This window comes from Spinacia oleracea, chromosome 4 (genome assembly GCF_020520425.1).
Source record: "Spinacia oleracea cultivar Varoflay chromosome 4, BTI_SOV_V1, whole genome shotgun sequence".
In the NCBI taxonomy this organism is placed as follows: Eukaryota; Viridiplantae; Streptophyta; class Magnoliopsida; order Caryophyllales; family Amaranthaceae; genus Spinacia; species Spinacia oleracea.
The window spans coordinates 139,081,321-139,094,650 of record NC_079490.1 but is presented as its reverse complement, the minus strand read 5'-3'; the positions used below and the strand labels follow the sequence as shown (position 1 = coordinate 139,094,650).

The 13,330-nt window shown below is 36.5% G+C and overlaps 2 protein-coding genes across 2 annotated transcripts; both read left to right on the top strand.

The window, feature by feature from the left end:
- On the top strand, positions 1-8,593 carry LOC110797953 (mRNA cap guanine-N7 methyltransferase 1). Its single transcript, XM_022003086.2, has 14 exons — positions 1-117; positions 226-296; positions 925-1,064; positions 1,145-1,213; positions 1,308-1,379; positions 1,575-1,676; positions 1,857-1,913; positions 2,382-2,520; positions 4,140-4,204; positions 4,292-4,342; positions 5,972-6,034; positions 7,555-7,675; positions 7,881-7,942; positions 8,055-8,593. Exons 2-14 carry the CDS (start codon positions 230-232, stop codon positions 8,148-8,150), a joined length of 1,104 nt encoding a protein of 367 aa, XP_021858778.2. The 5' UTR covers positions 1-117; positions 226-229; the 3' UTR covers positions 8,151-8,593.
- A 2,088-nt stretch (positions 8,594-10,681) lies between these two features.
- LOC130471950 (uncharacterized) lies at positions 10,682-12,219 on the top strand. Its single transcript, XM_056842314.1, has 3 exons — positions 10,682-10,852; positions 11,118-11,343; positions 11,516-12,219. The coding sequence occupies exons 1-3, from the start codon at positions 10,682-10,684 to the stop codon at positions 12,217-12,219; spliced, it is 1,101 nt and encodes a 366-aa protein (XP_056698292.1).
- The last annotated feature ends 1,111 nt before the right edge of the window (positions 12,220-13,330 follow it).

Below are 13,330 nucleotides of genomic sequence, written 5' to 3'. Positions count from 1 at the left end.
TTTCCCCAAATTTAACGAACACATAAATTTAGTTTTTTCTCTCTTTCTCTCTCTATCACATTCACAGCCGTTCTTCCACAATTTCTAACCTTCTTTCCCTCCAATTCACTATCTGTCGTAACTCACTTCTACTCAGCTTCGATTAATCCAAATTTATTTATTTTTTCAATTTCTCGCATTCGATTAAGATTGAATTAAACACTTCAAAATTTTGTTGAATTTTAGAGTCATGAAACGGGGGCACCAAGGTTCTCCATCCGGACCTCCTCAATCTCGATTCAAACCCAACCCAGAAGGTAATTTTCTGATATAATATAATGTTTTAATTTCATGCGACAAATTTTGATCTGGGTTATTGGTTTTATTTATTTATTTAGGGCTATGTTTTATGTTTCTATGATTAATTTTTGCAATTTTTTGTTTCTTCTGATTTTTGCTGTTGATTTGGTTTTCATGTTTTACAATTGATTGAATGTTATCTCAGCTAAGCTTAGTTAGGGAAGTGTGGGAATTAGTGAATAATTCGCCTTTTACTGGCAATTTTCATCCTACACTTGAATGTAATTTGGAATTATAACTTTGTAAGGCATAGAAGAAGTTGTGCAAATTAGAATTATAGTTATTTTTTTCATGTACGATTCGCCTTTATGGGACAATCTTCATTATACACTGATATGTAAGGCTTAATAAAGTTAATGTAAATTTTAATTATAGTTCTTTGATTAAAGAGAACTATTCTCCTTTTATGGGCAATTTCTGTCTTACTCTCGGGTGTAATTTTGTGCCCTCTCACATTCTCCTCCCCACATGATCATGTTGCATACCGTGTTACCATGTGAGACTGTGGGATGGTGTAATTTTATACAGGGTAATGCTTTGTATATTAGTCCATTGAATACAAATAAAAAATTGATGTTAATTCAGGGGATGGAGAATTTCTTGAAGATGAGAGTACGAAAATTTATGCACGGGATGTAGCTGATCATTACAGTGCAAGAACAAACCAGACATTAGAAGAACGAGAAGCTAGTCCGATTATCCATTTGAAGAAACTTAACAACTGGGTATTCTTTGTGAACTCAAATTGGGATTTTTTGTAGTATTTTTGTAATAAAAATGTCTTACTTTGTTTCTAATTGTTCAGATAAAAAGTGTCTTAATTCAGCTTTATGCCCGGCCTGGGAATGCTGTTCTTGATCTCGCATGTGGAAAGGTAATTTTTTGGTTTTGTCTGGTTAGTGATCATTGTCTGATGATGTGATTGTACAACAAAGTTCTGATTGTTTCTCTACCTCACCATGTGTCAGGGTGGGGATCTTATAAAGTGGGACAAGGCAAGGATTGGATACTATGTTGGAATTGATATTGCGGAAGGCTCGGTATGGCATAGAATCTTAGCATTTAGCAGTTCTTTTTTTTTTTTTTTTTACTTTTCTGTGATATAAGCTGCTGATGAGTAACTAGTCTGACTACTATGCTCAAGCTCCTTTTCTACGTATTGCAACCATTCATTATCGTTACCCCAATGCCTTTTCCATATATTGCCATATAGCTTAAATTTAGAGACTGTGCAGATAGAAGATTGCCGTACGCGGTATAACGGTGATGCGGATCAGAATCAGCGTCGTAAGAAATTCAAATTTCCCGCCCGCCTCTTATGTGGAGATTGCTTTGAGGTAGTTTTGACAGGCAACGAGTTATTATGAATTATGAACTATATTTATAGTTATGTGATATGATTAGTTATGTTTTCTAACTTTCATGAACCTATTAGCAGCTGACGATATCATCAACTACTGAATTTTTAATGGATAAAAAAATACTGATTACTTCTTGGTATATGCGGATAATTTCAGGTTCGGCTGGACAGAGAATTGGCAGACGATGGCCCTTTTGACCTTTGCAGTTGCCAGGTGAGTTATGTGAAACAGCTGAGTCACTTTTTATCCGAACTTGTCGAATTTAGATTTCAATTTACATTTCATCAGTTCTAGGGTTTTCTTTTAATAACTTAATTGAGTTAAGTCAGCGTAACTTATTGCTAATGAATGGACCTGCTACGGAAGATTTGCTCCTGTTTCTTTTTCTTTTTTTTTTTTTGGTTCTGTTTTTTTTTTTTTTTTTTTTTTTTTTGCGTAGTTCTAATGAAGTGGAATTTTTTCATTGCATGGGAACTTTAAACCTAGGCTCGTCTTACTTTGGGATGAACATATTGATAGTAAATTGCATCCCTCTTATCTTAGATTTAGACTTTAAAGTCTGGTCCTTGTTTTTTCTCATGGAGTCATGGACCATGACTGTTTTGAATAGTGTTTGTGGAAGATGCTTTTGTGTTGGTAAATTGAACACCTTTTTCCCCTTGCAACTCTTTGAATCTGCAGTTTGCCTTGCATTATTCATGGTCTACTGAGGCACGTGCACGACGAGCATTGGCTAATATTTCAGCATTACTTCGACCAGGTGGCATCCTAATTGGAACGATGCCTGATGCCAATGTTATTGTCAAGAAGTTCAGAGAAGGTTTCTTCTTTTATTGTATAAATCTTTGCTTTGGTTTGTGGCTTTGTATACATGAGAAATAGTGAAATCCCATGCATACATATATATTTATATACGAGGTATTTTTTTCAAACTTTTAGCACTTTTCAAACTGGGATTGTTTCGCAAAGGAGATCCTAAGTGCAGTGCTTTTTAGCATCTCTCACGCTGAGCATTGTAAGCAAATGAGGTTACCATTTTAACACTTTTGAAATTCAGAAAGATTCAATTCGAATAATTCTTGCTTTGACCAAACAACTGTATGCTTATATGAACCAGCTAATATGTTGACCATGGCTCTCTATTTTCTGAAAGAAGGTGGTATGCTAATGCCGACAGCTTAGGTTATCATTTTCTTTTCTCTGGATATTTCTGGAGCACTGCTGTCTTAAGTGCTTTCTTATTTACATAAAAAAGCATGAGAAGTGGAAAACTGCGGAGTTTTTAGTTGACAAAAACATAGGAATATATACTTCCCACAAAATGAGGGATGTTTCTTACCTAATACCTAGCCCTTCCTAGGCAAGTAAAACTTCCTTAACTAAACAACCTTTCCACGTCCAATGATATGGGATTACATGGGAAAAACTACTTCCTATGTTCAACGAAACAACCAATAAGAATCAAATTCAGTAGCTCCAGAAGATGGTCCAATGGACAATTTTGTTTACAATACAGTTACAAGCTTGACCTGAATGCTTATTTGTTTTAATGTCCTTGTACATCAAATTTGTTATAGGAACATTTCCTTACATATTTATGATGGTACATCATAGAGGAGAATGTCCTGAATGTCAGATCCATGACATTTTTCAAGTTGTTCGACAAAAGTATGACATGGAGTTAGATTTTTTTTTAAGGAAATGAAGTCTGGATTTCTCTTTGAAGACAATACCGTCTTCTGAGGTCTATGAGAATTCAATATGTTGCGTTTCTTGATTTAAATGATAATCATACAATGGTTTTCAAGTGGTCACAACCTCCTAGGTTTAAAGAATCTACTATATCTTTATATGTGCAGTTATCATATATGTTAAATTGGTTTCTATTCTCTACCTTACTTTACCTTACTTAAAGAGTTAAAGCCCTCCTTCATGTTGTTGTGGGTGGAAAATTTTGCCCTGAAATTGAAGTGAATACCGAATAAACTTGTTATCGTTTATGACTGTAATAAATTGATTAGACAATAAAGAGAATAATAATACTCCCTCCGTTTTTTTATACTTTCATCACTTGGACTGGCACCCTTGCCAATGCATCATTTTAACCATTAGATATCTCTAATTTTGTATTTGTAAAAACTATAAAAGGTAATATTATGAAAATATGTATCGTGACTAATCCAACAACATTTTACATAATAACATTTGATTATTATATATTGCTAAAAAAATCAAGTCAAACTTAGTATATGAATATCAAAGTGATGCAAGTAAAAAAAACAGAGGGAGTATACAGCTGCGAGAAGGGATTGGGGTTGGCGGAGTTGCAGAATCGGATTTTTTTTAGAGAGTGCTTTTGTGCTTCATGTGATGGTCTTAGTCATCCCAAATTATTACTATTTTTTGGGGAGATCCTAATTTTCTTTAAATTACATGCAGCTGAAGGTCTAGAATTTGGAAACAGTGTCTATTGGATACGTTTTGATGAGGACTCTGCTGATAAGGTGCTGTTTTTTAATTTTCTGTTCTGATGCTGCTTTTCTGGTTTCTGGAAATTGCTCCCCCCCATGACTTACTGGTTTTGGATTCAGAAATTCAAAGCATCGAGTCCTTTTGGAATCCGATACAAGTTTCACCTAGAGGTATTGGTTTGTCACAGTTTTTCTTTTGGCATTGCTATTTTATTAGAACTCTGCTTGCGTTAATCTGTAATCTGTTCAGGTAATACTTCATAAAAATCAGAAAATTTGTCAGAAGGACCTTTTGTAGTGGACTCTTTGTCACAAAAACCTACAAAAAGGTGACAATAAATGACCTTTTATAGCATTGGTTTTGAAGAGGTACCTTTTGCAGGGTTCCGACCGTTGACCCCAATTCTCCGGCGTTGACTTGCACGTAAAACAAGTCAGACATTGAAAAACCCCCAAAGTCCCCATCTTTCCTGGCATTTCCCTCCTTTTCTTCCCTTCGTCTCTCATTTCCCTTCTATTTCCTCTATTGCGAAAAGATACCTTGCACTTATGCCGAAAGAAAGAAAAAAAGATCCCTTTCATACCATGCACAAGGACTTGTATCAGTTGTAACATATGATAGGTCACACGTTCAAAATCCCCCTCACCCATTGCGGCTCATTCTCCCTAAAAAAAATAGTTGCTACATTCTTATCATACGCAACATACCATCTAACCCAAAGAACCTCAAGTATAGTGAAGAGTGCCCTTGATCCTCAAACACCGACATCACCATCATTGGAATTAAACCCTACCATTCAAAGAAACTACCTTAACTTAACGAATGGAAATGCGGCATTATTGGGTACTGGTGATGGTGGATGGGATCCCTTTAATTGGACTGATGGCGTGGCTATGTTCAGTTACCATGATGTGGCTTTTCTTGGAGTTTATGACTGCAAGAATGTTTTCTTTGGGCACCTCGGAGATCGAATGCATTTAAGAGTGTTTATACTCTGTAAGCACTGGGATATTGGAAACTGACTTATTTACAACATTATTTGGATTGGGGTATTGGTTCAACATTCATATTTTTTACTACTATTTGGTACAAATGCTGGCTGGTGTGTTCCAATCTACCGGATGGCCTTTGGTTGTTGCATTTGTTGAAAATTGGTTTTAATAGGGTGGTGGGGGTTTGATCATGGGGATATGGAACGCACGTACCTGTTAAGGATTGGATGAAAGCAAAATCAGAGAGGAAGGGGGGTGATAAGGAGGAAAATGCTGGAAAAGGGGATATTTTAGGGATTTCCAGTGTCATGTGTGTTGCACGTGTAAGTCAACGCCAAAAAATCAGAGTCAATGGTCAGAATCCGGTAGAGGTCCTTCGTAAACAAATTGCTATAAAAGTCCCTTTTTGCCTGCCACCTGTTCTTGAAAAGGTCGTTTGTGACAAAAGGTCCGCTGTAAAATATCCTTTCTGACGTTTTTTCCTAAAAAATCATCAAAACTATTCATTTAGTTCCATTAACTAACAATCAATACTATCTAGCCTCGATATGACCAAAGGTAGGTCATTTTATATGACTGCGTGCTGCAAATATCCATTTTTGTAGTGTTCGTTGGGGAACATGTCTTTGACCTAACTACATTTTAGTGGACAATTCTTTTTATCTACCAACATTTTGCACGAATTGGAGTGCTTTTCTTCGGGTTTGGGCTTTGAGGATCCATCGCTTTTATAATTCACAGCCACATTATAACATTCTTGCCTTTCTTAAAATTGTGTCTTATGAAATGCTTAATCCTCCTTTGTAGGATGCTGTCGATTGTCCTGAATGGGTTGTCCCTTTCCACGTCTTCAAGTCACTGGCAGAAGAGGTATGATTATATGAATTACTTTCTGGCTTTCTTCAATCAGTATATCATTTGTTTGGCTTTCTAGCCATCAGATCACATTAAGAAAAGTGTTGGTTGTTAGACCAATAGCAAACTTGCCGTTTTGAATGCAGTTTGTTATTGGATCTTCCATGGCCTACGGGTAGCTTCATTTTGCTGACCTCTCAGTAATATTTTAAAAAGGTGTAAGGAATGTGACATTAACTTTTGAAGTGATGTTAAATGTAGAAAGAAAACTTATTAGCATAGAGGAGAATCTCTAAATAGGTAATAAATATGGGAAGGGAGATGATATCTGTTTTCTCTTATGTCGATGATACTATTTAATTTGTTAAGCTCTTTTCCATTGTAAACTCTCTGACCATGAAACTCTATTACAACTTCATCAATGACAGTAAAGATAATTCCAATCTCACCCCTTTCTTATGCATGAGAATTTCTTCCATGGATGTTATCCTATTCTGTTATTTGAGTAATTTGACTCACCATAGCTTCAGTGAATTTAGTTTGATCGTCTTCATTACGTGTCCTAGCTTACACCTCATCACTGCATCTCCTGCAAACCTCTATTTACATATCTTACGGTGAATTGTTTTGGTTATCCATTTTCTTAATTTTGCAATTTACCTCTATGAATGCTCTCATGCAAATTTTATTACTTTACTTGTTTGAGCTTATTTAAACCCTAACTGAACTTCTCATAAGTTATCATAACTTTTTGTTGTTGTGAAGTGAACTTGGGTAGCCGTTATTGACCCTGGACTTTAACTTATTTGAACTTATTAGTCCTGAACTAACTTTTAATTCAGCTAATCTGAACTTAGGCTTGAACTTATTTACATGATCTAATCTGAACTTGGCCCTGAACTTAGTACATGAACTAATCTGAACTGAGCCTTGAACTTAACTTTTTACATGAACTAATCTGAACTTACTAGCCCTGAACTTGAGATATGGTGGTCATGTAGTAATGAGTTTCGTGATTCAGATTGATCTGCTGCGGTTTCCAGGCTCTAAAGAAAATATTATTTATGACTGTAGGGCCATAATACTAGCCAATTACAACGGCAATGTTACCAAGTAGGGATTTGACAAGGGATTTTAAAATTTAAAATTGGTGTTGGAGGAGACGTTTATTACAGAGTACAAATATACACAAACACAATAGTCTCTGATTGTTGAGAGGGCCTGTCTCCAGAGTCCAGAACAAGCGTGATCAGACAAGCATTAACTATTTAGTTGGCCATTTTGCCCGCTATCTCTCTACGATGGAGGGAAATTACTGAGATATCTGATGTGCTCCCTTGTGGTTTTGGCTGTAGCACTGTCGATACTGTTACAGAACTTGATCTTTTCACTAGCTTTTTCTTATTTGACAATACGGTTGTTCAAATTTCTGCATTTTGGAAGATTTTGATACTGTTAGAAAGCCTGGTCATGAAATATATATATCTTGTCTTGTGGAAGATAAGTGACATTGATGTTACTGGTTCTGTTTGCAGTATGACTTCGAGCTAGTGTTTGCAAAAAACAATCATCAATTTGTTGAAGAATACTTGAAAAAGCCAGAATTTGGTGATCTTATGAGGAGGTTGGGTGCTTTGGGTGATACCCATGATAAGAGTGAGTAAATGTATTTTGGTAGTTGTTTTCCCTCGTGCTCCCCTCTCTAATTGTAACTTGTAAGGTACAGATTAAAAAAAAAAAAAAAAAAAAAAGGAGCTATGCTCGTTAGACGTTGAATGATACAGTTTCTGCATGCTTCTGAGGTCCTCATTTTGGTTTTACACTTTCCATGTTGTTGATTCCTCCAGTTTTCTGATTTCAGGCACATTGACACCAGATGAGTGGGAAGTAGCTTATTTATATTTGGCTTTTGTGCTGAGAAAGGTGATTGGTACACTATGAATATTGCTTTTTTGTTTTTAATTTTTTATGGAATGCCCACTGTTTGATAAATCAGGTGATATTATTCTAAAATTAAACATCTGTTCCATATCAGCGAGGGCAACCGGACCCAACGCAGAAGTGGAGTATGAAAAAGGGCGACAATGATACGCCCATTAAAAAGGAAGACATAATGTACATTACTAGTTGAGTTTAACAGGATAACATTTATTTGACTCTCAAAACACAACTGCCAAGCTGGGACAAGTCCTATTCAAGATGCCAAACTACAGGCAGACGTTCAGACCTACAACTCGGGGGTGTGCTTTCTTTCAGTTCCATGCTTTGCTGAATGTAGATTAGTGTACGAGTGTCATAAGCCTCTCTCCTTTTAGAGATAGCAGACCAGGATCGGAGAAACTCTACTTCTCCATGATTACGCCTCGGATCACCCCAGTTTTAACACTTAAATAAGGTGGTAGGATACTGATGATGATGATGATGATGATAATGATAATGATAATGATAATGATAATGTAACTCTTTTGTTTCATTTGTTTTTGTCTACTTGCTAAAACAACTAGTGCTTTTGTTGTATGTTTAATCATTAAATAAAACATGATTATAGGAGATCTTTTTTTGTTAAAAACACAATTATGTTTGTGTTTTTTTTCCCCCCCATATCTTCATGCCTGATAGTATGATAGTAGTGCTCATACTTTCCACTGTGGCCCACATTATTAAGTAATGATGGAATTTGATGCAAATGTTGTTTATCCTTTACAACAAAGCCAGATTTCCAATTGATTATGGAGCATAACTAGAGTCTGATTCGAACTCAAATTATTCCCCATGAAGCTGAACTAAACTTATCTTTCTAGGTTGAGAACACGATTGAATTTAAGAGCTCCAGGAAGTTCAAGTTGCCACCATCATTCTTCACCAAAGTACAACATAACCCCCACACGCCTCACTATCTAATCTCTTTCCCTTTTCACCTTAAAGTCTCATCCTTTTCACTTTCACCATTCTTCACCGAAGTATTAATTTCACATTAATAAATAATACAGTTGTTGAGCCGGAATATGCGTCACTAATTTCTTAAAATGATACGGAATGCCTTGTTAGAATATATGACTATCAATTACCGATTTACTATGCACAAATTCCTGAAAAAATACCGCCTAATATTTTGTAAACGGTCGGATCGGTCTATGCCATGTCATGGTATCAACCACCTATTTATGAGGAAGTATAAATCAATATCTGATATGTATTTCACAAATACATATCATCGACTAAACGACAAAATAGGGATAAGACAAACGCGAAATGACAAAATCAATTTTTTTTGAAAATGACATCCTTTTTTGAAAATGGCATGGTTTTTGAAAAATGGTATTCATTTTTCCAAAATGCATTTGTTCTTTGAAAAATGGCATCTGCTTTCATTTTTGTCTTATCTCTATTTTGTCATTTAGTGGAGTGATATGTATCTTGAAATACATATCAGATATTGGCCTCTCCGCCCTCCCTATTTATTCAGTTGGCAAATTACCGAGTACTCTGTATGTGTCCTAATTTCGTAGGAGTCGATTTTTCGGATACCAGATATGTATGGCAACACACATATCAGCTAAAAAACAAATAGCTAAAAGACAAAAAATGAAGTACCATTCTGTAAAAAAAAAGTACCATTTTGTAAAAAACAAGTACTCCCTCCGTCCCAAAATTATCTTCCCGCTTTCCTAAACGAGCGTCCCAAAATTATCTTCCTGTTTCTAATTTTGGCTACTAAGGTCCTCACTTTCTCATGTACTATATTAATTAAAATTGAATTGAAAACCCCACCCATGTACTATATTCCACTTTTTCCATGTACTATATTCTCTTTCACATGTACTTTATTCTACTTTTCCATACAACTCAATCATCATTTGTACTTTATTCCACCTTTTCATGTACTATACTCCACTTTTCTTAAAATTCGTGTTTTTGGCCAAACAGGAAGATAATTATGGGACGGAGGGAGTATCATTTTTGTTTTAAAAAGTTTTTTTTGTCTTTTTCCTACTTTTGTCTTTTGCTATGATATGCATTAGCAAACACATATCAGATGCTGAAGATGCTTTCTTGCTAGAAGGTGATTTTGACCATTGCCCAATGATTCTCAACTGCTACCAAAAACCTCCACAGAAAAGACCATTTAGGTTCTACAACATGTGGACTTCTTCTCCTAGGTTCAATGCCATTGTGGATACAAACTGGGGGAAGTATGTCTATGGGTGTCCTGTGTATAGAGTGTTACAGAAGTTGAGATGGATCAAGGTTGATCTTAAGGAACTCAACGGGGAGGGTTACAGTGATGTGAAAATTGAACACTACAGGTGCCATAAGTTATTGATTGAAACCCAAAACCAGCTCCATGCTAACCCTAGTAACCATGACCTTGCAGTTGCAGAGAAAACTGTTGCTACTGAATACAGGAAAGCTAAGGATAATTACTTGTCCTTTCTGAAACAAACTGCTAAGATCCACAAGCTACAGAATGGGGATGAAAACACCAAGGTTTTCCACCAAAGCATTATACAAAGGAGAAAACACAACATAATCCACTCCATTCATGACAACTCTGGTCAATGGATACAAACTGAGGATGGGGTGCAAGGTGCTTTTGTTCAATTCTACAAATCTCTTTTCTGAACTAATATTGAGAATAGGACCCCTATTCTAAGTTCCATCATGGATAGAGGTTCTAGACTGACTGATGAACACGGGAGGAAATTAGATTGCTCTTTCACAGTTGAGGATATCAAGAGGGTTCTAGATGCTATCCCTAGCTCCAAAGCTCTTGGAATGGATGGTTTTAATAGCTATTTCTTCAAAGAAGTTTGGGGTACCATCAAAGAGGATGTTCATAAAGCCATCACAGATTATTTTTTGCCACTGGAAAAATTCTAAGGGAAGTGAATGTCACCTCCATCACTCTTGTCCATAAGGTCAAAGTTCCCTCCTCTGTGGGTGACTTTAGACTAATAGTTTGTTGTACTACTATTTATAAATGCATTTCCAAGCTGATGTGTGAAAGGATAAATATTGTTCTACCGATATCATCTCTCACAACCAGGGTGCCTTTATGGCTGAAAGGTCTATTTTGCATAATGTTCTGGTTTGCCAGGATATTGTGAAAATGAATAGGAACAGTCAGCATGTCCCTTGTTGCTTGATGAAACTAGACCTGCAAAAAGCCTATGATACTGTTGATTGGAACTTCTTGGAGGAAGTTATGACTAACTTGAGTTTTCCTACTCATTTCATTCAGCTAGTTATGACTTGCCTCACCACCACTCAGTATTCAGTTTTGATAAATGGTGTTCCAACAGAGTTGATTCAACCAACCAGAGGTCTGAGACAGGGTGACCCTCTCTCCCCTCTCCTTTTCACCCTTTGCATGAAATACTTTTCCAGAACTATGAAAACTGCGGGGGAACATCCACACTTCAAGTTTCACTCTAGGTGCAAATTACTCTCCTTGAATCACCTCTGCTTTGTTGATGACCTTCTTATATTCTGTAGAGGTGATCCAAGTGTTTTTTTTTGTGATGTTGGAGGGGTTTAAGCTTTTCTCTAGTACAACTGGCTTGCAAGTAAATGCAGCCAACTCCTCTATTTACTGTTGTGGTATCAGCCAAGCAGATAAAGAAACAATCAGTCATTTATCTGGGTTTAAGTTTGGCACTCTTCCTTTCAAATACTTGGGGGTTCCCATTAGCACTGGCAAGCTCAAAAGTTGTGAATGTGAAGCCCTTGTGGAAAAAATGACTCTAAGAATTAAAATCTGGAGTTCTAGGCATATCTCATTTGCTGGAAGAATTCAGTTGATTAACTCAGTTTTGATGAGCATTTGTGTTTATTGGGCACAAATGTTCATTTTCCCCAAAGCTGTACTGAAAAAGATCAATGTTATATGCAGATCCTACCTTTGGCATGGTTCTTATGATGATGGTAGACCTGGTGCAGTGGCATGGGATAAGCTTTGTTGGCCTAAATCTCATGGTGGTCTAGGTTTCAGAAACCTCCTCTTGTGGAATCAAGCTGCAATGGGTAAGCTGGCTTGGGCAGTGGCAAAGAAACAAGATAATCTCTGGGTCAGATGGGTGCATGCAGTTTATGTCAAGAGAAAAGTGTGGGCTGAGTTCACCCCCTCCTCCACAACAAGTTGGGTGGTGAAGTATATTTGTCAAGTCAAACACTGGTGCAATTTGAGATTCTCAGCTTAGTGGCTCTCTTCCCCTAGTTACTCTAAAGGTATGTACACCAAGCTCATTGAGGGTGGAGATAAAGTCAGCTGGTCCACCTACATCTAGAATAGACTCACCATTCCTAAGCAAATGTTCATCCTATGGTTGGCTATCCATGAACAACTGAAAACTAAAGCTAGACTGCGTCAGTTTGGTATTGGCATTGATAATTTGTGTCATATATGTGGTAATGCTCCTGAGACTAGTGATCACCTTTTCTTTGAGTGTTGTTTTAGTGCCAATTGCAAGGAAGTGATCTGCTCCTGGTTTGGTCTTCAGGGCAACTCTCTTGGTCTCCTTTCTCTCCTCAAGAAGGTTCAGTGATGCTCTAAGGGTGATTTCAGAAGAAGAGTGGCCTAAACTGTGATAGCTACCCTTGTCTACCATATCTGGAAGGCAAGAAATGCAGAAGTTTGGTTGCAGCAGGTTCCCACTGTTGCCCAGGTGGTTTTGAGGGTCCAAACTGATGTGAAGTACAGGATCCAGAACATAATTAGTGCTAAAGTTAGTACTAGAGATAGAGATTGGTTTTTCTCCTTGTAACTGTTTGTTGGGGCGGTTTTAGCTAAGTGTTTTTAGCTTTGGTTTGAAAAGAAGGCTGCTGCCTTCTTTTGCTTGCTGTATTGTTGCTTGAAGTAATTAATAAAATCTCTTACTTGCTTGCCAAAAAAAAAACACATATTAGATATGTAAAAATACTTCCTCTATTCAAGCTTAAATGTATGTAAGTCTTGATAGGAGATGGTAATATACTTCCTCCGTTCATAAATACTCGCAACGTTTGTCACTTTCACGCATGCCAATGCACAATTTAGATCGTCAATATCTTAAATTCTCTACAAGCAAAAATTATAAAAAGTTGATATTTTGAAAATACGTATTGAGATGAATCTAACAAGATCCCACATGATTATGTTTTATTTGACATATAAATCATCAACAATAGTCAAGTAAAATATATAAATAGTGTAAAAAATCAAACGTTGCGAGTATTTATGAACAGAGGAAGTATATTGGTGCTGCATAAATTAAATTAATACTCTATTAAATAAATAGATACCCCATTTCCCCATCTTTTAGAAAAGATTTT